Raw genomic sequence first — 20,758 nt, 5'->3', positions numbered from 1 at the left:
TTGTTAATTTGCACTAAAAAAACAAAATAGGCTAGGTGCGGTGGCTCACACCTGTAATCCCAGCACTTTGGGAGGCCAAGGTGGGCGGATCACCTGAGGTCAGGAGTTTGAGACCAGCCTGGTGAAACCCCATCTGTACTAAAAATACAAAAATTAGCCGGGTGTGGTGGCACCCGCCTGTAATCCCAGCTACTCTGGAGGCTGAGGCAGGGAAATCGCTTGAACCCGGGAGCTAGAGGTTGCAGTGAGCTGAGATCACGCCACGGCACTCCAGCCTGGGCGACAAAGCAAGACTCTGTCTCAACAACAAAACAAAAAAGAAAAAAGATAACAACTTTCTGAGTTGTTGCCACCGGTGTCATCTGGCAAACTGTTAAAAGAAAATTTTGCTCAAAAGCAAAATAGTAGCTTCTGTTTCTTAGGACTCTTTGTTATGTTTCGATGAGTATTGGTGGGAATTGGCCTCTTTAAGTGGGTGCCTTTTGTGGTCCTCTCACTGGAGCCAACAGCCCCAGTCAGCTAAAACTTGGACGCCGTGTGCCTCACTGCCATAGCTCACTCACCTCTGCTGCTGAAATGGTTTCCCATCACTTTGCTAATAGGTACAACCTGTGAAGGCTTCTGAGGTGGGGAAATGGCAACTCAGGAAATAACTCCAAACCTTTAGCTCTCCTAGCACATTAAAATAGCCGTTATGAAGAGGAGGAAGTACTGTGTCATCTATTGTCCTCGGGACCTGTCAATAGGAACAATAGCTAGACATCACCGGGGGTGTATTTCTATTCAACACAAGGAAAAGTTTCTAATTGGAGCCCTCCAGCATGAAATGGACTAAGCCGTGTATTTTCCTTCTCTGATCCTGACTCCACTGTGACGGGTACTGCAGATTAGAGAGACTGTGTCATAGTATGAATTTAGGTTAGGTCGATACTTAGGGGGAAAGAGGGCAAAGGAATATCAGAATCTCCAAGAAGCTGATACAATTTGAAAAAATATATAAAATGCCACACTTCAGGTTTTCTTGTATTTAATTTGAAATATCAAGTAACATTAAAGAATAGCATTTGATTTGCTTAAACAAAGTAGTAATAGCTGAAGTTCCTTCCAAATCACTTTTTGGATTCTCTAAGACGCTTGCCTATGCCTCGCAGATTAGCTCCATCCACAAAACATATTCTTTAAGGATCCAGGATCAGCAAGGGGTCACAATGTCCTAAGAGTTTCTGTCCCGGCGCTCTACCTGTCCTGCCCGTGCACCATGCTTTTGCCTATCCCTGTTTCTGCACAGATTTTCGTCTTCCCACCAGGGGCGCAACTATCAGTCTCCTCAGTCTCTCTCGGTTCCATTCCAATCTGCTCATCTCCCCTCCCGTCCCCGCTTTCCCCAAGGACCTACTGAGATTTCGATCCCACGACTTAGTGGGTCCCATCTCACCCAGGCCCCGCAATCCTCGCCTTCTACGAGTCAGCGTAGTACCACACTCTGAGCAGGCACCCCTGTGCTACTCACGGAAGCGGGACCATTAGGTCGGCCATTCCTCCTCACCCCACGACACGCACCCACAGGGTCGGGCCGCCTCCGAGTCTCAAGGGTGGGCTAGCGTCAGGGAGAGGCCCTGGGAGCGCTTTCCCAACATTGGTCGCAGTCATTGCTGGTATAACGGCTAGAGAAGCCCAGTGAGTTAGGATGGAGGGCGGTAGGACCGGAAAAAGACGTGGAAAAGCTGCGAAAACGAGCCTTTGAAGCCTGCACGCCCGGGCCCAGCTCCTCGTCCGAGTTCCTCATCCGGGGCCCTCACTCTCATCCGGGGCCCTCACTCACATCCGGGGCCCTCACTCACATCCGGGACCCTCATCCTGGGCTTTTACCCACATCCGGGACCCTCATGCCGCGGCGGGGTGAGGGGGCCCTCATTCTGGGCCCTGCACTCCGTCGCCGGAAGTGCTACCGAGAAGCGCCGGCCTCCGGGGTGTCTAGAGCGGCCCGGGAGAAGCTGTGGTGGCCCGGAGCGCGGGTGTGTAGGTGACAGGACAGCTGCCAGGCCCGCCCCTCCCCTCGGTGAGTACCCGGAAGCCGTTCTGGGGTCGCAGTGGGGTAGCCGCTTGTTTCGCCTTCACGGGAGTAGAAGGAGGCGGCGTCCGTCCGCGGCCTACGGTGGTTTGCTTCCCCGAGAGTGCGCGGAGGCCCGGGTGCGAGGAGGGCCTGTTTTTCTTCAGCCCTGGTTCATTCACCTTGCGGACCTAGGGCTCCGCCGTCAGGAGCCGGCGACCGTGCCCTGGTGCGAGCTGGTCGGTATGGCCCCCCTGGTTCTTTTGGGACTTTGCCTTGGCCTAAAAGGGAAGTGGGAGGAGGGCAGCGCCGGGCAAGGCCTTCTGAGGACCGAGCTGGGAGCCCGGCGAGGGCCCAGGGCGAGGGTGGTGGGAGGGGGACGGCACCCTCATGCGTCCTTGGGCCTGAAGGACGCCGCTCAAACCTGTTCGAACCGCGGCTTTTCCCTGCGTTGCTCTCAGGATTGCGGGAAAAGGCCGGCCTAGCTGGTCTGGGTTAGCGAAGGGCCTGCCCCAGAAGTGGAGTTTTATTTGCCAAGCCCGTTTAGTAAATCAGAGTGGGTTGACGGTGTTACCAAGACATTCCTAAGGGGGCTGCTGTTTATTTATTTATTTAAATGAATTTATTTACGTAAACGCGGGCCTGTCACGGTGGTTCACGCCTGTAATCCCCGCAGTTTGGGAGGCCGAGGTGGGAGGATTGCTTGAGGCCAGGAGTTCAAGTCCAACCTGGGCAACATAGGGAATCTCCCATCTCTACTAAAACAAAATTAAAATGAGTAATCATAACCAGCGTTTTTCTCTGGGCACCAACTTGAGCCTCCAAAGAAAATTGTAAATTTTAAATATTTTATTTGAGAGGGGCTGTCATACAGGCTGGAGTGTAGTGGCGCAGTCATAGCTCACTGCAGCCTCTACCTCCCAAGCTCAAGCGATTCTCCTTCCTTGGCCTTTGCAGTAGCTGGAACTACAGGCCTGGGCCACCATGCTTGGCTATTTATTTTTATTTTTTGTAGAGATGGGGTTTCACCGTGTTGTCCAGGACGGTCTGGAACTCCTGAGCTTAAGGGATCCACCCGTCTGGGCCTCCCAAAGTGTTGGGATTATAGGCTCGAGCCACCCCACGTGGCCAATTTTAAATATTTTCAACTTTCTACAGAAAGTTTTACACTATTGAATTGTACTGTGTTGATTTTTTTTAATGCTACGAATTCCAAATTGGAGACTCCTCCATACTTGGATCATATGATTTGGTTCTTAAGTATTTAAAGCTGAAGCATATCCATATTTCTTTTTCTTTCTTTCTCTTTTTTTTCTTTGAGACGGAGTCTCACTCTGTTACCCAGGTTGGAGTGCAGTGGCGAGATCTTGCAACGTATGCCTTCTGGATTCAAGCAATTCTCCTGCCTCAGCCTCCCAAATAGCTGGAATTACAGACCAGTACCAGCATGCTGGCTCATTTTTGTGTTTTTAGTAGAGATGAAGTTGCACCATGTTGATCAGGCTGGTCTCAAACTCTTGACCTCAAGTGATTGTCCCGCCTCAGCCTCCCAAAGTGCTGGGATTACAGGCCACTGCACCTGGCCCCATTTTTCTGTAACTTTTTTTTTTTTTTGACATGGAGTCTCGCTCTGTCACCCAGGCTGGAGTGCAGTGGCCGGATCTCAGCTCACTGCAAGCTCCGCCTCCCGGGTTTACGCCATTCTCCTGCCTCAGCCTTCTGAGTAGCTGGGACTACAGGTGCCTGCCACCACGCCCGGCTAGTTTTTTGTATTTTTTAGTAGAGACGGGGTTTCACTGTGTTAGCCAGGATGGTCTCGATCTCCTGACCTCGTGATCCGCCCGTCTCGGCCTCCCAAAGTGCTGGGATTACAGGCGTGAGCCACCGCGCCAGGCCTCTGTAACTTATTTAGGGTGGTTAATCATTATCAACTAATTTTTATTGAATATCCACAGTGTGTAAGATATTTTGCAAAGTCCTGATGATATAAAATGATGAAATGTTTTAACTTATTACAGTAATTTCTCTTAATCTCACCTTGCAGTGATGGTCATTGTCCTCCAGAGCAGTGATGGAGGAAATACCAGCCCAGGAAGCAGCAGGGTCACCAAGGGTCCAGTTTCAGTCTTTGGAGACCCAGTCTGAGTGTCTGTCCCCAGAGCCTCAGTTTGTGCAGGACACCGACATGGAACAGGGACTCGCTGGGGGTAAGGCAGAGACAGCACTTCTATCCGGGAGAGTGGGAGTGTGGAGGGGCTCCCGAGGGGGCTCCTGGGACTGGTGTGAGAGAGGTCAAGAACTGGAATAAGAACGTGGTCCCTAGAGGGAGGAATGAAAGCATGGGCAGGTGTGACTCAGTTCAGTCCTAGTCTGAGCCCTTTTATTAAGGACAGCTCATCTTTCTTAAATAAGCAGAGTGATGGCTACTTACTCGCTGTGGTTGTTTTTCCTTCAGGCAACCTTCACTTCATCCCAGTTCTCACATCCGGAATAATTTCTGAAATATGCTGCTTTTGCCACATCTCAGAGTCCTTTCCTGGCTCTCACTTCCTCTTAGATTCAGGACCTTTCCTTCCCTGGTTCCCTTCACTTAGTTTTGCTTTGCTTTGTCACCTGCCATCCATTCTGTTGTAACTGCAGTTTTTTGTGACTAGACTAAATTTGGTCAAGGAAGCAACCATTTAATTCCTTGGTTGGACACAATGCCTGTATGAATGTATATATACTGTATTTTGACTATGCAGTCACACTTTTCTGTATCGTATAGGTAGGTTGGTCTTTTTCTTCCTTTGTTTTGTAAGAGCTGTGTCTTAGATTGCCTGTGGTTAACCCTAGTGCCTGAAATAACTTGTGTGTCACCCACACAGATCAAGTGGCACAATGTGTAGAGTGCTGTGGGGGATTGTGGGACTGTAGAAAATATTTCGAGGAAACAGATGACCCTTTCTTGTCTTGGGGGCCTTACACACTGGTTGAGACAGTGCCCATTCACAAGAGAAAGGCTTATCAAGTGTCTAGAACAGTGCCTGGAAAGGGTCAGAAGTCTGCTAAATAACCCTAGCCCAGGACAAGTCCCCACAAGTCTTTATGCTTTTCTTTGCCCATCTGCAAAACAGGTATAGTCTTACTCCTCTGTAAGAGGACTGTCATGTGATGAAAATAAAGTGAAATACAAGCTTTCCTAAGAAAATCCTGTATCACAGGTCTAAACTTGCATAAGGCATGCAAGTACTGAGACAAAGCAGAGTAGACACAACCCAATACCTAAAAAATGTTCATTGGTTTTACTAGAGTATTGAGGAGGGTCCTGCTGACACCCCTTGGGCTGGAGAGGCCTCCTCTGAAAGGGAGTCCTGGGTTAGGGCTGCTCTCACCCTTCACTCCTTTCTCCTCCCTCAGCTCCACCTGTTCCCCAGGTGCCTGCTCTTCCCTGTGAGGGAAGCCCAGGAGACCAGGCAGCTGCGCTCTTGACAGCCAGGTACCAGGTGAGCTGAGGAACCCTCTGCATTTCCTCAGGGACTATTGCTACTGATGGAGTGTGGCCTCTCACTCATCCCATCTGTAGACCTTGCCTGGAATTTTTTTCAATAGCAGAATCCAGTTTGGGAATTGATCCTCTTCAGAGACCTGGACTTCACATAAACCAACTTCCCATCTCCCCAGTACCATGAGCAAACTCTGTTTTTTCTTTGTTCATGGTTGTGTGACGGGTGCTTATTAGATGTTTAAGGGTTATGGGCTTTATTCCATAGGTTCTAATCTGTTCTCCCTCCTCCTCAACGTAAGTACATACTGGATACCCTCTCTGTGATCTTCATTCTCTGGCCATGATGCTACAGTGTTCTCATTCCCTCACTATGATCTTCATTCTCTGGCCATGGTACTACAGTGTTCTCATTCCTCAGAGCAGCCAGGATGTGTTATTTCAGGAGTTTGTGACATTCGAGGATGTGGCTGTGCACCTTACTCGAGAGGAATGGGGATACCTGGACCCTGTTCAGAGGGACCTCTACAGAGAAGTGATGTTAGAGAATTATGGGAACGTGGTCTCACTGGGTAAGGACTTCCTTATTATTTGGTTTATCTATTTGAATTTCTTTACTTTCTTGTTTCTTCATAAGTATAAGGTCTCTGAGAAGGTCTGTAGAGTGTGGCTTAGATTCCAGGTCTTAGAACCTCTGAATCCTTATCTTTCATGTCATCTTCTCTGGGAGGGATAATTAAGGTTTGTTTGGGGGTGCCAAGAGGAGTTATTCTCCTCATCCCCAGTTCATATTTCTGGCCATTGTGGGGCATCTGTTCCCTTTTAGCAAAGGGAAACTTTCTTGTGCTTTGCTTGATTTCTCACTCTTCTCTCTTCCATTTTTGTAGGAGAGACCCCAGGGTGGCCTCCCAACCTCCAACCGGACACTTTCCTCTTCGGTATCTCAGTGTCCCTGTATTGGAGAATTGGAGAATTTCCCATTTTTCCAGGAAAAAGAAATGCCGTTTAAAAAGACAGGCTAAATTCCTTCTTGCTGAGTAGTCCCTCACCCCTTAAGATCCCCAGATGTATCTCCAAGCAGGCAGAACTTGAGATGTCATTTGAAGGCATGACTCACTGTGAGTACATTTCAGTGAGTCACCCAGAATGGTAATCCAACGTAACCGCACCCAGGGCAGCAGAAATCTCAGACGTTTACCCCACGCTGAGGTGGGGTCAATGCTTAACTCATGTCTCTCCATTGTCATTTTGAAAGGTATAGTAGGAAGCTGGGATTAGGCAAGCTGTAGTGCTGCCGGGAAGCATCAGTAGGGTTTGTCGGCAGCTCCCTTGGTGTGAGCATTGTTCCTTTCTCTTTAGTTTATTTTTTATATTATATTTTTAATTTTATTTTATTTTTAGACAGAGTTTCACTCTTGTTGCCCAGGCTGGAGTGCAATGGTGCAATCTCAGCTCACTGCAACCTCTGCCTCCCGGGTTCAAGCAATTCTCCTGCCTCAGCCTCCCAAGTAGCGGGGATTACAGGTGTGGGCCACCACGCCTGGCTAATTTTGTATTTTTAGAGGAGACGGAGTTTCACCGTGCTGGTCAGGCTGATCTCGAACTCTTGACCTCAAGTGATCCACCCTCCTCGGCCTCCCAAAGTACTGGAATTACAGGCATGAGCCACTGCAGCCGGCCTCCTTTTTCTTTAGTTTCTTGCTTGCTTCTGCACTCTTCTTTTTGTGTGTGTAAATACTGAATCACGCGTTTTATTTTCTTTTTTTTCCCGTTGGCTTTGTCTATGCTGGTGGTATCCAGGGCATTGCTTTGTCTCCCGCTGATTATGCTCAGAATTCAAGGTCTTCTTATCTGTGGGGAGGCAGCCTGCCCACTGGGACGGTTTTTAGTGTGTTTTCCATTCCCGGCTCTTTAATCTTTGTAGGCATACTTCTCCGCCTTCCCACCACCCGGATTCATAGTGTGAATTCCTGCCCGGCCCTGAGTCATACCCAGGCAAGTGCTTTCTCTGGAGAAACACTTGCCATCCTTACAGCAGGAATCTCCAAGAGATGGCCCAAGTATCGGCTTCCCATCGATATTGCTCGTCCCTGCTCGGAAACTCCTTTTCCACGATTGTGAGATATTAAACTTGACTGATGGAATAGAAGCTCCCCAGGATGCCACCACTGTGTAAAATCGCAGCTCCTCAAATTACCTCTGTTTAATTTCTAATGTTAGGGTCCAAGGAAGCCCTCTGTTGCAACCAGATGCATTTTGAACTCAGTTCATTCAGAAACCATGGTTTGTGGTCATCATCTACTTGTGTTGTGAGAAACCAGAAATTCCAACTTCAGCTCTTCAGTTATGGTGTTTTCGTATTATTTTAGAATGTGAAACTTACGCTGTGTGCCCCTCCTTTTATGTGGCAAACACAACCTGCCCCGTATGGTGCCTAACTCTCCTGTGAACCCTGGGCTTTCCTCATGTTTAACATTCTGGTTTCCTCCTTCCTTGAAGTCCCTGTGGCCCTCTTCAAGGTCCTACCTTCTTCCCCTTTATTCTTTGTGGTTCTGTACAGATTGATGTGTTTATATTGCCTTTCCTGATTAAGTGTTCCTTACTCTGTCCTTGATGGAGGGGAGAAGGGAGGGCAAAGAAGTTAAATTTCTTTCAGCACATCAAAATGAATATCTACTTAATAACTTTGTAAACTGTAAAGTGACATACATATATTGTAAAGTACTGTTAATTTTGTCTAATAATTACAGAGTTTCCAACAGTTAACCTGTCTACTTTTTGAAGTAAAGAAACTTTGTAGCAGTTTAATGCAGTCTAATAGCATAGTATGCTATAGATTGAACTTTATCCCATTTCCTCTCTTATCTCTGCACGCACACTCCGCATGCATGCACACTTACACGTACAAGAGACATACACATGATGTAAGAGACCCTTCTACTCATCTTGCTTTTGTGATCAAGTTAGCAGCATCTCCTTAGCAGTTGTTTTTACAATCATTGGGAAGTCATTTTCATATTTGTGGATTCAGCAAACTTCATCTGAAATTTAACTCATTTATGCCTAGAGTTCCATTATTGGAACACTAAGCTTGCGGGAATGATTTATATCTTGCTGCTCAAGGTCATCGCCAAGGTCTGATGTTTAACAAAAAAAATGTGCAACCTCTGGCACAACTGGGTTAAGTTTATACATTTATTAATTTAACTTTTTGGGGTTGTAAGACTTTTTTTTTTTTTGAGACGGAGGCTCGCTCTGTCGCCCATGCTGGAGTGCAGTGGCACCATCTCGGCTCACTGCAAGCTCTGCCTCCTGGGTTCATGCCATTCTCCTGCCTCAGCCTCCCAAGTAGCTGGGACTACAGGCACTCGCCACCACGCCCGACTAATTTTTTTGTACTTTTAATAGAGACGGGGTTTCACCATGTTAGCCAGGATGGTCTCAATCTCCTGACCTCATGATCTGCCCGTGTCAGCCTCCCACAGTGCTGGGATTACAGTCGTGAGCCACTGCACCCAGCCAAGATTTTATGATTCAGTCCTGCTTTCCAGTTTACATCGTTTTCTCATGGCAGGAGCTCCAGATTGTATTTTGTTTTGTTTTGTTTTTGAGATGGAGTCTCACTGTGTCACCCAGGCTGGAATGCAGTGGTGTGATCTCGGCTCACTGCAAGCTCCGCCTCCCGGGTTCACACCATTCTGCTGCCTCAGCCTCCCGAGTGGCTGGGACTACAGGCGCCCACCACCATGCCCAGCTAATTTTTTGTTGTATTTTTAGTAAAGACGGAGTTCATCATCTTAGCCAGGATGGTCTCGATCTCCTGACCTGGTGATCTGCCTGCCTCGGCCTCCCAAAGTGCTGGAATTACAGGTGTTAGGCACTGCGCCCGGCCTCCAGATTGTATTTGTCACAGACATCAGGACGTTGGTCCTTTGCTTAAGTGCTTCCACTATGTAGCAGTAAATATACAGAGTACAAATAGCTGAGTAAAGAAGTCGGTAATAAGTAGTTTTCATTACCACATAATTTAAAAAGGAACATACTCCATTGATGATGAATGAACAATTTGCTTGTGGGTCACTATCCATAGGGAAGTTACCTGTTACTTAGTGTGGGAGATTAAGACTGGGAAAGGGGACCGGGTTGCTTTTCACATGGTCAGTGTGGCAGGTGCCCTATTAGATGCTGGCCTCAGAAACATGCTTGTTAAAATTCTAGTTGATACTAACAGGGTCAATAGATTGGGAATGTTTGGCACATACTCTCTGCTTTTTTAACTTGATGTCATGAAGGATTACAGTGATTTTGCACAGAATGTTTTCCATTGTCACAGCTATTTAATATTTATTGAACAGCCAGTATGTTATTGGGTGCTATAGATATGTGTGTGTGTATATATACACACACACACACAGACATAGGACATTTATATGTGTGTGTGCATATATATATATAAATGGGATATATATATATATAAATGAGATATATATATCTCATTTAATCCTTACCATAACCCTGTGAGCAGATGATACTGCTCCATTTTATATCTGAGGAAACTGAGGCTCAGAGAAGTTAAGTGATCTTTGCAGGATCAGTGAGAGGATTGGGACCAGATCTGCCTCTGAAACCCCTGCACTTTTTCACTACTTTGTGCCTTTAGGACAATAAGTTCAACTACACGTGAAGTTTTTAATATTTTTGGTAAGTTGTGTGTACTCTGATGACAAGAAAAATTCAAAATGCCATGACAAATTGGACAGACAGGCCAGTTTATAGTTTGGGACCAGAAGGACATGCACTCAAAAAGTAAAACTCTCTAGGGACACATTCCAGTCCAGCAGGTATCTACAAAAGAATGATATTGCTATGGAGAGATATTATTTGTGTATTAAGGACCAGGAAGAAAAGCGTGAAACTTTCAGATGGCTAAAAGCATAGCTGTAGTAAAAGCAGCAAACCATATAATATGGCAGATTTTAAATATTATTATTACTATTTTTGAGACAGGGTCTCCTCTTGTCTCCCAGGCTGGAATACAGTGGCAAAATAACAGCTCACTGCAGCCTGGACTTCCCCCCAGGCTCAGGTGATCCTCCTACCTCAGCCTTCTATGTAGTGGGGCATATAGGCCTGTACCACAGTGTAATTTTTTTCTATTTTTAGTAAAGAAGGTATTTAGCTGTTACCCAGGCTGTTGAACTCCTGGACTCAAGTGATCTGCCTGCCTCAGCTCCCCAAAGTCCTGGGATTACACATGTGAGCCAACACCACGCTCGGCTTTAACTGTTATTTTTGAAGACCAGATTAAAATAAATTTTATTAGAAAACTCTCAAGATTTAAATAAAATCTTTTTTTTTTTTTTTTTTTTTTTTTTTAGACAAGAGGCTTGCTCTGTTGCTCAGGCTGGAGTGTGGTGGCACAATGTCAGCTCACTGCAACCTCCACCTCCCAGGCCCAAAGCTATTCTTGTACCTCAGCCTCCAGAGTAGCTGGGACTACAGGCATGCACCACCATACCCAGCTAATTTTTGTGTTTTTAGTAGAGATGGGATTTTGCCACGTTGGTCAGGCTGGTCTTGAACTCTTGGCCTCATGTGATCCACATCCAGCCTTAAAATCAAAAGGTTTTAATACGTTAATTTTAAATGGGAAAAATGTAAAACAAGTGCATATTTTTAAAGCATAGAGTCAGCCGGGCGTGGTGGCATGAGCCATCTGTAATCCCAGCACTTTGGGAGGCCTAGGCGGGCAGATCATCTGAGGTTGAGAGTTCGAGATCAGCCTGACCAACATGGAGAAACCCCGTCTCTACTAAAAATAAAATTAGCTGGGCATAGTGGCACATGCCAGTAATCTCAGCTACTCTGGAGGCTGAGGCAGAAGAATCACTTGAACCCAAGAGGTGGAGGTTGCAGTGAGCTGAGATCGTGCCTCCAGAGTACTCCTCCAGCCTGGGCGACAGAGTGAGACTCTGTCTCAAAAAAAAAAAAAAAAAAAAAAAAAAAAAAAAAAGCATTCACATCAGTGTCGAGAGAACCTGCTACTAATGCTTTCTTTGATAGGCAGTATGGTAGGTTGGAAAGAATATAAACTGTGGGATCAAACTTGGGTTCCAGTATGTTGAGCAAATTATATAATCTGACACTCATTTTCTTCATTTATAAAACATGAAAAACAACGTCTACCTTCTGGGTTGTACAGCATTGAATTTGATTATGCATATAAGTACCTGGCTTGTACTGGGTGTGGTGGCTCACGCTTGTAATCCCAGCACTTTGGGAGGGTGAGATGGGCGGATCACAAGGTCAGGAGTTCGAGACCAGCCTGACCAACATGGTGAAACCCTGTCTTTACTAAAAATACAAAAATTAGCCAGGCGTGGTGGTATGTGCCTGTGATTCCAGCTACCCAGGAGGCTGAGGCTGGAGAATCACTTGAACCCGCGAGGTGGAGGTTGCAGCGAGCCAAGATTGTGTCATTGTACTCCAGCCTGGGTAACTCCATACCCCCCCCACCAAAAAAAAAAAAAAAATTAAGTACCTGGCTTGTGCTAGTAACTTTAATATTTTTGAAAGAACAGCAAGTGATACGAGCTATAGACCAGATTTTTAAATACAAATAAAAATTTTAGGAATGTGTTCCAATTATTTATTTATAGTGGAGTTTCCTCAAATTGATTTTTGTTTGGATTATTGCTTAGGGGTTTGCATTTTTTTTTTGTTTGTTTTTTTGAAATGGAGTCTCACTCTGTCGCCCAGGCTAGAGTGCAGTGGCGCGATCTCAGCTCACTGCAACCTCCACCTCCTGGGTTCAAGCGATTCTCCTGCCTCAGCTTCCCGAGTAGCTGGGACTACAGGCACCCGCCACCATGCCTGGCTAACTTTTGGTATTTTTAGTAGAGACGGGGTTTCACTGTGTTAGCCAGTATGGTCTCGATCTCCTGACCTCGTGATCTGCCCGCCTTGGCCTCCCAAAGTGCTAGGATTACAGGCATGAGTCACTGCGCCTGGCCGGGGTTTGCATTTTTATTGTAAAGGGATTTGCATTTCCTTGATAATAAATCATCTTTTAGATAACTTTTAATTTTTAATTTTAATTTTTTGTAGCAACAGAGTCTATGTTCCCCAGTCAGGTCTCAAATTTCTGAGCTCATGAGATCCTCCTGCCTTGGCTTGTCAAAGTGCTGGGATTATATGTGTGAGCCACCATGCCTGGTACATAGATCCCATTGATTGGTTTATTGGTTGATTGACTGACTGACTGACAGGATCTCACTCTCACCCAGGCTGGAGTACAATGGTGTGATCTCAGCTCACTGCAGCCTCGACCTTCTGAGCTCAAGGGATCATTATGCCTCTGCCTCCCAAGTAGCTGGGACTACAGGCATGTGCCACCATGCCTGGCTAATTTTTGTATTTTTTGTAGAGATGGGATCTCACTATGTTGCCCAGGCTGGTCTCAGACTCTTGGGCTGAAGCGATCTGTCCGTCTTGGCCTCCCAAAGTGCTGGAATTACAGATGTGAGCTTCTGTGCCCAGCCATAGATCCCTTTTAAGTAACACTTCTACAACTCCCAATTATTTAGGCTCCTGACTCACCGTATATTATTCTAATCACTTTTTCTCTGTTGTTTGTATTATTACCTTTTACTTCACTGTCAATATTTTATAAATCATATTAGAAAACTCAAGATTTAAATAAAATCAAGAGGTTTTAATACATTAATTTTAAACAGGAAAAATGTAAAGCAAGTACATATTTTTGAAAGCAAAGTTTTGAGTTAAATTTAGGAAACAGGCATTTAGGCTAGTAGCAAGAAAACTTACATGTTCTTTCTGTGTGTAATTTGGAGGAAGGGATGAATTTTGTCCACAATCATTATTTATTTTTTTTCAGGGCTTGTTAGGAGGCAAAATCATATATATATATATATATATATATATTTTTTTTTTTTTTTTTTTGAGACAGAGTCTCGCTCTGTCGCCCAGGCTGGAGTGCAGTGGCCGGATCTCAGCTCACTGCAAGCTCCACCTCCCGGGTTTACGCCATTCTCCTGCCTCAGCCTCCCGAGTAGCTGGGACTACAGGCGCCCGCCACCTCGCCCGGCTAAGTTTTCGTATTTTTTAGTAGAGACGGGGTTTCACCGTGTCAGCCAGGATGGTCTCGATATCCTGACCTCGTGATCCGCCCGTCTCGGCCTCCCAAAGTGCTGGGATTACAGGCTTGAGCCACCGCGCCCGGCCTATATTTTTTTTACTAGCAGATTGTTTAAAGGCTAGGTTTTGAAATAAGACTCTACAGGTTTGAAAACTAAGCATTACCAGTTATTGTAACCTTGGGCAAGCTACTTAACCTCTGTGAATCTTAGTATTCCCATCTGTAAAATGGCTATAATAATAGTTTCTACCTTTTAAATGTATGGTATTAAATGAGTGAAAACCTAGAGAGCTCTTGGCATGGTACTTCGCACCTACCAAATACTTGGTAAAACTTAATAATATTTTGATGATACTGATGATACCCTGTTCCCTCTTCTAAACTGTGATATTGTATCTGTGCCTGCTCAGCGTTTTCTCTTTTTTTTTTTTTTTTTTTTTTTAAAAAGTTATTTCAGTAGTGTTGGGGGTACAAGTGGTTTTTTGTTACATGGATGAATTATATCACATAGTGGTGAATTTTGAGATTTTAGTGCACCTGTCACTGGAATAGTGTACATTGTACCTAATATGTAGTTTTTTATCCCTTGTCCCTTCTCCCACCCTTTCCCTTCTTACTCTCTGAAGTCCGTTTTATCACTCTGTATGCGTTTGCATACTTCATCTGCTGGGCATTTTCTCTTACACCTTCCTACATTACGTTAAACAGATGTCTAAAATCAAACCCCTCATCCTATATCAAGACCACCTTTTTGGTTGTGCGTATGTGTTTTAAGTGTAGATATGGAATAAACAGCCAGAATTTCTTTCAGTTACTGAATATCGACAGACACCTTAAATATCTCAGTTAAAAGTTGCAAATTATGTTATTGGAATTCTGAGAATAATATTGATTGCTGCTTCATGTTACACTAACTTTACTTTTTAAACTTCCGAAACGATTTCATTTGACATAGCAGACCTTAATTAAATAAATATCCACAAGGAGAACTGACTCTAAATGTCCAGCAGGATTTCAGAAACACAGTAAATACTTTTCTTCTATCTATTCTGATCTCCTTGCTCATAGGCTCTCACGTGGAATTTTCGGGGCAGCTGTCAGCTCTTCATATTTTCCAGCCCCAGTGCCCTTTTTATAAAATTGGGTGGCTGTTAATACATTGATGCTTGGGCGCACAGAGTTGGCACTCAATAAGTAGCTGTTAAGTAAATTAATGAAAAGAAGTACAAGATACAAGATACTTGGTCCCTTCTATCAAAGAGTTTATAAATCAAGTATGAGTGATAATGCCTGAAACCACTTAAAAAAAATCTATGTAAACACCATTATATGTGACATGTCAGGGTAAGAGGAACAACTAACAAATTTGGTACACATTCAGTAAATGAAGAGAAAGGTTTTTGGAGATGAGGGGCTTGAGCCAGACCTTGTATGTGTGCTATTAGAAGCTTTCTGGGATGGACAAATATAAAAACTGCCCTTTGATACTAGTAGTATTAAAATTCTGTCTCTTTGGAAGCTGACTGTGTGTTGCTTTAGCCTTAAAAGAGATTTATATCCAATCATTGCATTATGCAAGCCATACAAGGACTGTTTTATGTGAAGATGCACTGATTGCACTTTACTCTCTATATTTTATTGTAGTTAGTTGTTTAGAGCTGTTTCTGTGTAGAGTGTGAGGTCCTCAAGGGAAGGGACCTTCTTGGCCTCTTTCTCCCCTGCATGCTTTGCATAGAGGAGGCACTTCATAAATGTTTATCGAATAAATACTACACTCCTAATGGGTAAGAATGTGTCATATTACTCTTTTTTTTCTTATGTGCACTGAAACAAATTGTTTCTTGAGATTGGTCCTTGGAATATTTATTTCGTTTTCACTGATTCTCTTGCTACAGGTTAGCTAACCATGCAGCAGGTGCTTGAGTTTTACCTTTCTCCAGTCCAGCAGAATTATATTTTGATGACTTCCGTTTTGATACTTGTAGACCAGATCTAATCTGAAGATTAATCTTTAGGTAACAGATGGAGAGTGATAATGATAACTTCTGTGAAGACAAACCCATGCACACATTCTGTTGTCTGAATAATATTTAAATGAATCCTTCTGCTCCCAAGTCATCACCTTGCCCCTTAACACACATCTCTCTAGAGCACAAATCTGAGCTCCTTGTAGAAGATCTTTGCCCTCTTCACTCTCCAGGCCTTCCTAATTAATGCCTTCTCAGAATTGACCTCTCTCTCTTAATCATTAGTTAAAAGAAAAAGTGACTGGTGTAGGACCTGGGGATACATTGCCACATTCCATTTCCTTCTCTATGAGCAGGATTTCCAATTTCCAAGCCTGATGGGATCTCCCAGCTGGAACAGGATCTACAGGTCTTTGATCTGGAAACTAAGACTAGAGAAGTCTTAAGAGGTGACTGCTCAGGTGAGTAAGGCAGAATCAATCAATTAGTAGGGAAGTAAAGTTCAGTTGTTCAGCCAAGTTGTAGCTTCTTTGGCACTCAGAATGAAGAGCTCTGTGTGTGTGCTAGCATGGAGAGTTCCTTCCTTTTCCCTTCAGTTAGGCTGACCTTTCCCATTTGTTTAGTACCTGTGCATATGTCGTACTAGACCCCTAATGAAGTTGCTTATCTAAAATTCTTTCAACTGTTTCCCTGTTATCTCCTTACTCTGCTGAACATGTCCGCTGTTTTACCTCACTGCTCCTGTTTATGCCCTTACTTCTGCTGTTGAGATTTTGTGCCTGTTTTTCAGAGGAAATAAACTTTTCTTGTCCTTGTAGATACTACATTGTTTAGTTTTCTCATCTGAGTTTTCTTTTCCTAAGCACAGGGTACAGATTACGTTTGCATTTTCTATTTATATATTGTATCAGATGGAGAGACCAGAGAAGAAAACAAGCTGTCGATTCCTAAGCAGAAAATTTCGGAAGAAGTACATTCGTACAAAGTGAGAGTAGGAAGACTCAAACACGATATTACCCAAGTTCCTGAGACTAGAGAAGTGTATAAGTCTGAGGACAGATTAGAAAGGCTTCAGGAAATTCTAAGGAAATTTCTGTACCTGGAGAGAGAGTTTAGGCAAATAACAATCAGCAAGGAAACCTTCACCAGTGAGAAGAACAATGAATGTAATGAACCCGAGAAAAGCTTCAGTCTGGACTCTACTATTGATGCGGATCAGAGAGTTCTTAGAATACAGAATACCGATGACAGTGAAAAGTATGACATGAGCTTCAGCCAGAATTCAGCCTCTGGTAAACATGAACACATAAATCTAACACAGGATTTTCAGAGTAGTGAATGTAAGGAAAGCTTAATGGATCTCTCCCACCTTAATAAATGGGAGAGCATCCCTAACACTGAGAAATCCTATAAATGTGATGTATGTGGGAAAATTTTCCATCAGAGTTCAGCCCTTACTAGACATCAGAGAATCCATACTAGAGAGAAGCCCTACAAATGTAAAGAATGTGAGAAGTCTTTCAGTCAGAGCTCAAGTCTTAGTCGACATAAAAGAATACACACTAGAGAAAAACCTTACAAATGTGAAGCATCTGATAAATCCTGTGAAGCGTCTGATAAATCCTGTAGTCCAAGCTCAGGCATTATTCAGCACAAGAAAATTCACACCAGAGCCAAATCTTACAAATGTAGCAGTTGTGAAAGAGTCTTCAGTCGTAGTGTCCACCTTACTCAACATCAGAAAATTCACAAAGAGATGCCCTGTAAGTGTACTATATGTGGCAGTGACTTCTGCCATACTTCATACCTACTTGAACATCAGAGGGTCCATCATGAAGAGAAAGCCTATGAGTATGATGAATATGGGTTGACCTATATTAAACAACAAGGAATTCATTTCAGAGAAAAGCCCTATACGTGTAATGAATGTGGAAAAGACTTCAGATTGAATTCACATCTTATTCAGCATCAAAGAATTCACACAGGAGAGAAAGCGCATGAATGTAATGAATGTGGAAAAGCTTTCAGTCAAACCTCATGCCTTATTCAGCATCACAAAATGCATAGGAAAGAGAAATCATATGAATGTAATGAGTATGAGGGCAGTTACAGTCATAGCTCAGATCTTATCCTGCAACAAGAAGTCCTCACCAGACAGAAAGCCTTTGATTGTGATGTATGGGAAAAGAACTCCAGTCAGAGAGCACACCTGGTTCAACATCAGAGCATTCATACCAAAGAGAACTCATGAATGTAATGAAGATGGGAAGACATTTAGTCAAATTCAGGCTTCATTCAGCATCTGAGCGCTCACACCAGGGAGAAACCATGTATGTATTGCATGTGGTAAAACCTTCAGTCATAGCTCAACCATTGCTCAGCATCAGATAATTCACACCAGAGGGAAACCCTCTGAATGTGACGAATGAAGAAAAGGTATTAGTGTTAAACTTCTAATTGACTCCGGAAATCGATACCAGTGAGAAATCTTATAAATGTATTGAATGTGGTAAATTTTTCATGCTGTTAATATTTTCATATCTTAGTCACATTCGGATAATTCACACGGGAATAAAATTCCATTGCTGCAGTGAATGTGAAAAAGCCATCAGTCAAAGAAACTACCTTGTTTAGTATCAAATTCATGCCATGCAAAAAGATTATAAATGTAATAAACATGTATGTGTGTGAGGAGATTCAGTCATAACCCAACACTCATTCAACATCAAAGAATTTATACCTAAGATAACTTATTTGGGTGTAGTAAATGGCAAATATTTCAATAGGAGTTTAGTCTTTGTCATATCAGAATATCCGTAGTAGACAAGAATTTGATGTAATGCAAATGGAAAAACTTGACACCACATTTCAGGCTTTACCCAACATCAAAATAATGGAGAGAAAATTGTTGATTATTTGTTTATGAAATTGTTAATATGTAGTCCCAATCTTTTTCATTACACAAAAATCTAGGGTTGACTTGGTAAATGCAGTGCCATTTTCTCATGGAGTTCCTTTATTTAATATGTATTCTAAGTAGGTACATTTATTTTTACTTTTTTATTATAATTTTGATATTAAAAAGAACAGAGATGGGGTCTTGCTTTGTTGCCCAGGCTAGTCTCGAATTCCTGGCCTCGAGCAATCCTCCCACCTGTCCTCCCAAAGTGCTGGGGTTGCAGGTGTGAGTCACTGTGCCGGGCCTATTTTATTCATAGAACTCATTTAAGCTGTTTTTATTTTAATATGCCCTATAAACATTTTTATTTTTTTTTTGAAATTGGTTCTTAGTGTTCACAACTTCCGTAAGATACTGCTAATGCACCAGTGTTAAAACACATCGACTAAGTAGCTCATTTAGCTTTTTCTGCTGTTCTTGGCCTAAGTTCTCTCCAAAACCAACTCTTAGGCCTGCTCTTTACTAGGGATCCTATGTCATATTGCTTTACAGCCACAACACTTGGATTCCTGTTGATTAACTTCTGCATTCTCTTAAGCACCTTTAGAAGATTTAGAAGTTTCCTAATTTTAAGCGTTTCACTAGCAAGTATTCCATACCTACTTGATGTTGCTGGTCTGGTGTCTTATTTCCTAAAGCGAAGCATCTTTTTTAGAAAAATAATTGGATTGAAAATACATCCAGTCCAATGTAAGTATGAAGGATTCTCTCTCCTGAGATTGTAGCAGGCAGCCAGACATTTTCAAATGATGCCCAAGGTTTTAGCTGTCTTATGTGCATCCACAGTCTGCGAAGAAGAGAGATGATAAGGACATCAGGGAGCCACCAAGACTCCTGGTAGCCTCACTACATTCATCCAGTGCCTATTCTGCATGCCTAAGCTTAGAGTTCTTTTATATACCTCTCAGGCCAGCAAAATGCTCAGGTCTGCTTTTGGTAGGGTAAACATAAAGAAGATACACAGGCTGGGCGCGGTGGCTCACACCTGTAATCCCAGCACTTTGGGAGGCTGAGGCAGGTGGATCACGAGGTCAGGCAATCCAGACCATCCTGGCCAACTTGGTGAAACCCCGTCTGTACTAAAAATACAAAAATTAGCCGGGCGTGGTGGCTTGCGCCTGTAATCCCAGCTACTCAGGAGGCTGACGCAGGAGAACCGCCTGAACCTGGGAGGCGGAGGTTACAGTGAGCTGAGGTCACGCCACTGCACTCCAGCCTGGGCGACAGAGCGGGACTCTGTCTCAAATAAATAAATAAAATAAATAAAAACACACACAAATCAGCATCATAAGGGAATGTAGCCTTCCAACAGAGATGATGCTGTTCTTACGTTAATCTCAGAGACAGTATTTCAAGAGAGTGGCAGGTCTGTTCCTGGTAAAATTTTAACCATTAGGATTGCAGATAAATATTGAATTCTGCTTCCCCCCTCATCAATCCAGGACAGTATTTGAAGTGTGAGGGCTTTGTGTACAGTTGTTTATCCATTGCCACATTTTTGTATTTTAATAGTCTACAGGCTATATAAAAGAACATGGCTTTTTGATTGATAAAAGTGATTACAGATGTTGGCTCAAGTTCAGGGCCACCATCATACACCGAACAAGAGTTCATGATTCTTTAGGTAATGTCAAAACATTTTGTATTTTTCTGTCTTAAGCTTTATAACATTTTGTGAGTGAGACAGATGTTGTTTAAAATTCTTGTTGTCAGTCCAGCAATTGAGGCTTTCATAGTTCAGTGTTAATAATATTCAGTAGGGACCCTCAACAAATATATAAAAATATATTGCTCACTCTGTAATCTTCCTATGGCTAACCTCTAGGATAGTTCTGCCACTATATTTTACTTCTTTGCCATCAGCAAGAATAGGATCTCAACAAGGCAAGGTAGGAATCTAAATGAAATTGATATATAAATGAATTGATCTAAATGTAAAAGCAAATGAAAAATGCATGTGTTTTTTCCTATCAAACATGTATACCCTTATGTATAGAGACCAGTAGTCACCTGTGGTGACTGAAACAGGATTATGTAATCCCTAAAAAGCAGAATATGTAAAAATCACATGTATGCATTTGGTTTAGGAATGTGCTTTTGTACTTCCACTTGAATAAAGGTGTGTTTGGTATTCTGAGAA

The 20,758-nt window shown here is 43.4% G+C and overlaps 2 protein-coding genes across 20 annotated transcripts in view; one reads left to right on the top strand and one right to left on the bottom strand.

The window, feature by feature from the left end:
• The window catches only part of FAM200A (family with sequence similarity 200 member A), a 12,069-nt gene extending 10,279 nt beyond the window's left edge, over positions 1-1,790 (bottom strand). Inside the window, exon 1 of the mRNA XM_025380483.1 lies at positions 1,561-1,790. The gene's annotated coding sequence lies outside the window, so the exon portion shown is untranslated. The remainder of the gene's footprint in view (positions 1-1,560) is intronic.
• Positions 1,017-20,758, top strand: ZNF655 (zinc finger protein 655). Of its 19 annotated transcripts, none has more exons than XM_025380494.1 (5): positions 1,017-2,059; positions 4,095-4,257; positions 15,588-15,707; positions 16,016-16,120; positions 16,571-20,758. In XM_025380494.1, exon 5 carries the CDS (start codon positions 16,924-16,926, stop codon positions 17,908-17,910), a length of 987 nt encoding a protein of 328 aa, XP_025236279.1. In that variant the 5' UTR covers positions 1,017-2,059; positions 4,095-4,257; positions 15,588-15,707; positions 16,016-16,120; positions 16,571-16,923; the 3' UTR covers positions 17,911-20,758. The 19 variants fall into 19 exon arrangements, with proteins under 19 accessions (XP_025236279.1, XP_025236274.1, XP_025236280.1 ...); XM_025380489.1 differs by lacking the exon at positions 15,588-15,707 and adding an exon at positions 5,980-6,106; XM_025380495.1 differs by lacking the exon at positions 15,588-15,707 and adding an exon at positions 5,450-5,535.

This window comes from Theropithecus gelada, chromosome 3 (genome assembly GCF_003255815.1).
Source record: "Theropithecus gelada isolate Dixy chromosome 3, Tgel_1.0, whole genome shotgun sequence".
Classification (NCBI taxonomy): domain Eukaryota; kingdom Metazoa; phylum Chordata; class Mammalia; order Primates; family Cercopithecidae; genus Theropithecus; species Theropithecus gelada.
The sequence above is the reverse complement of the archived record's forward strand: the minus strand, read 5'-3'. Positions and strand labels throughout refer to the sequence as shown.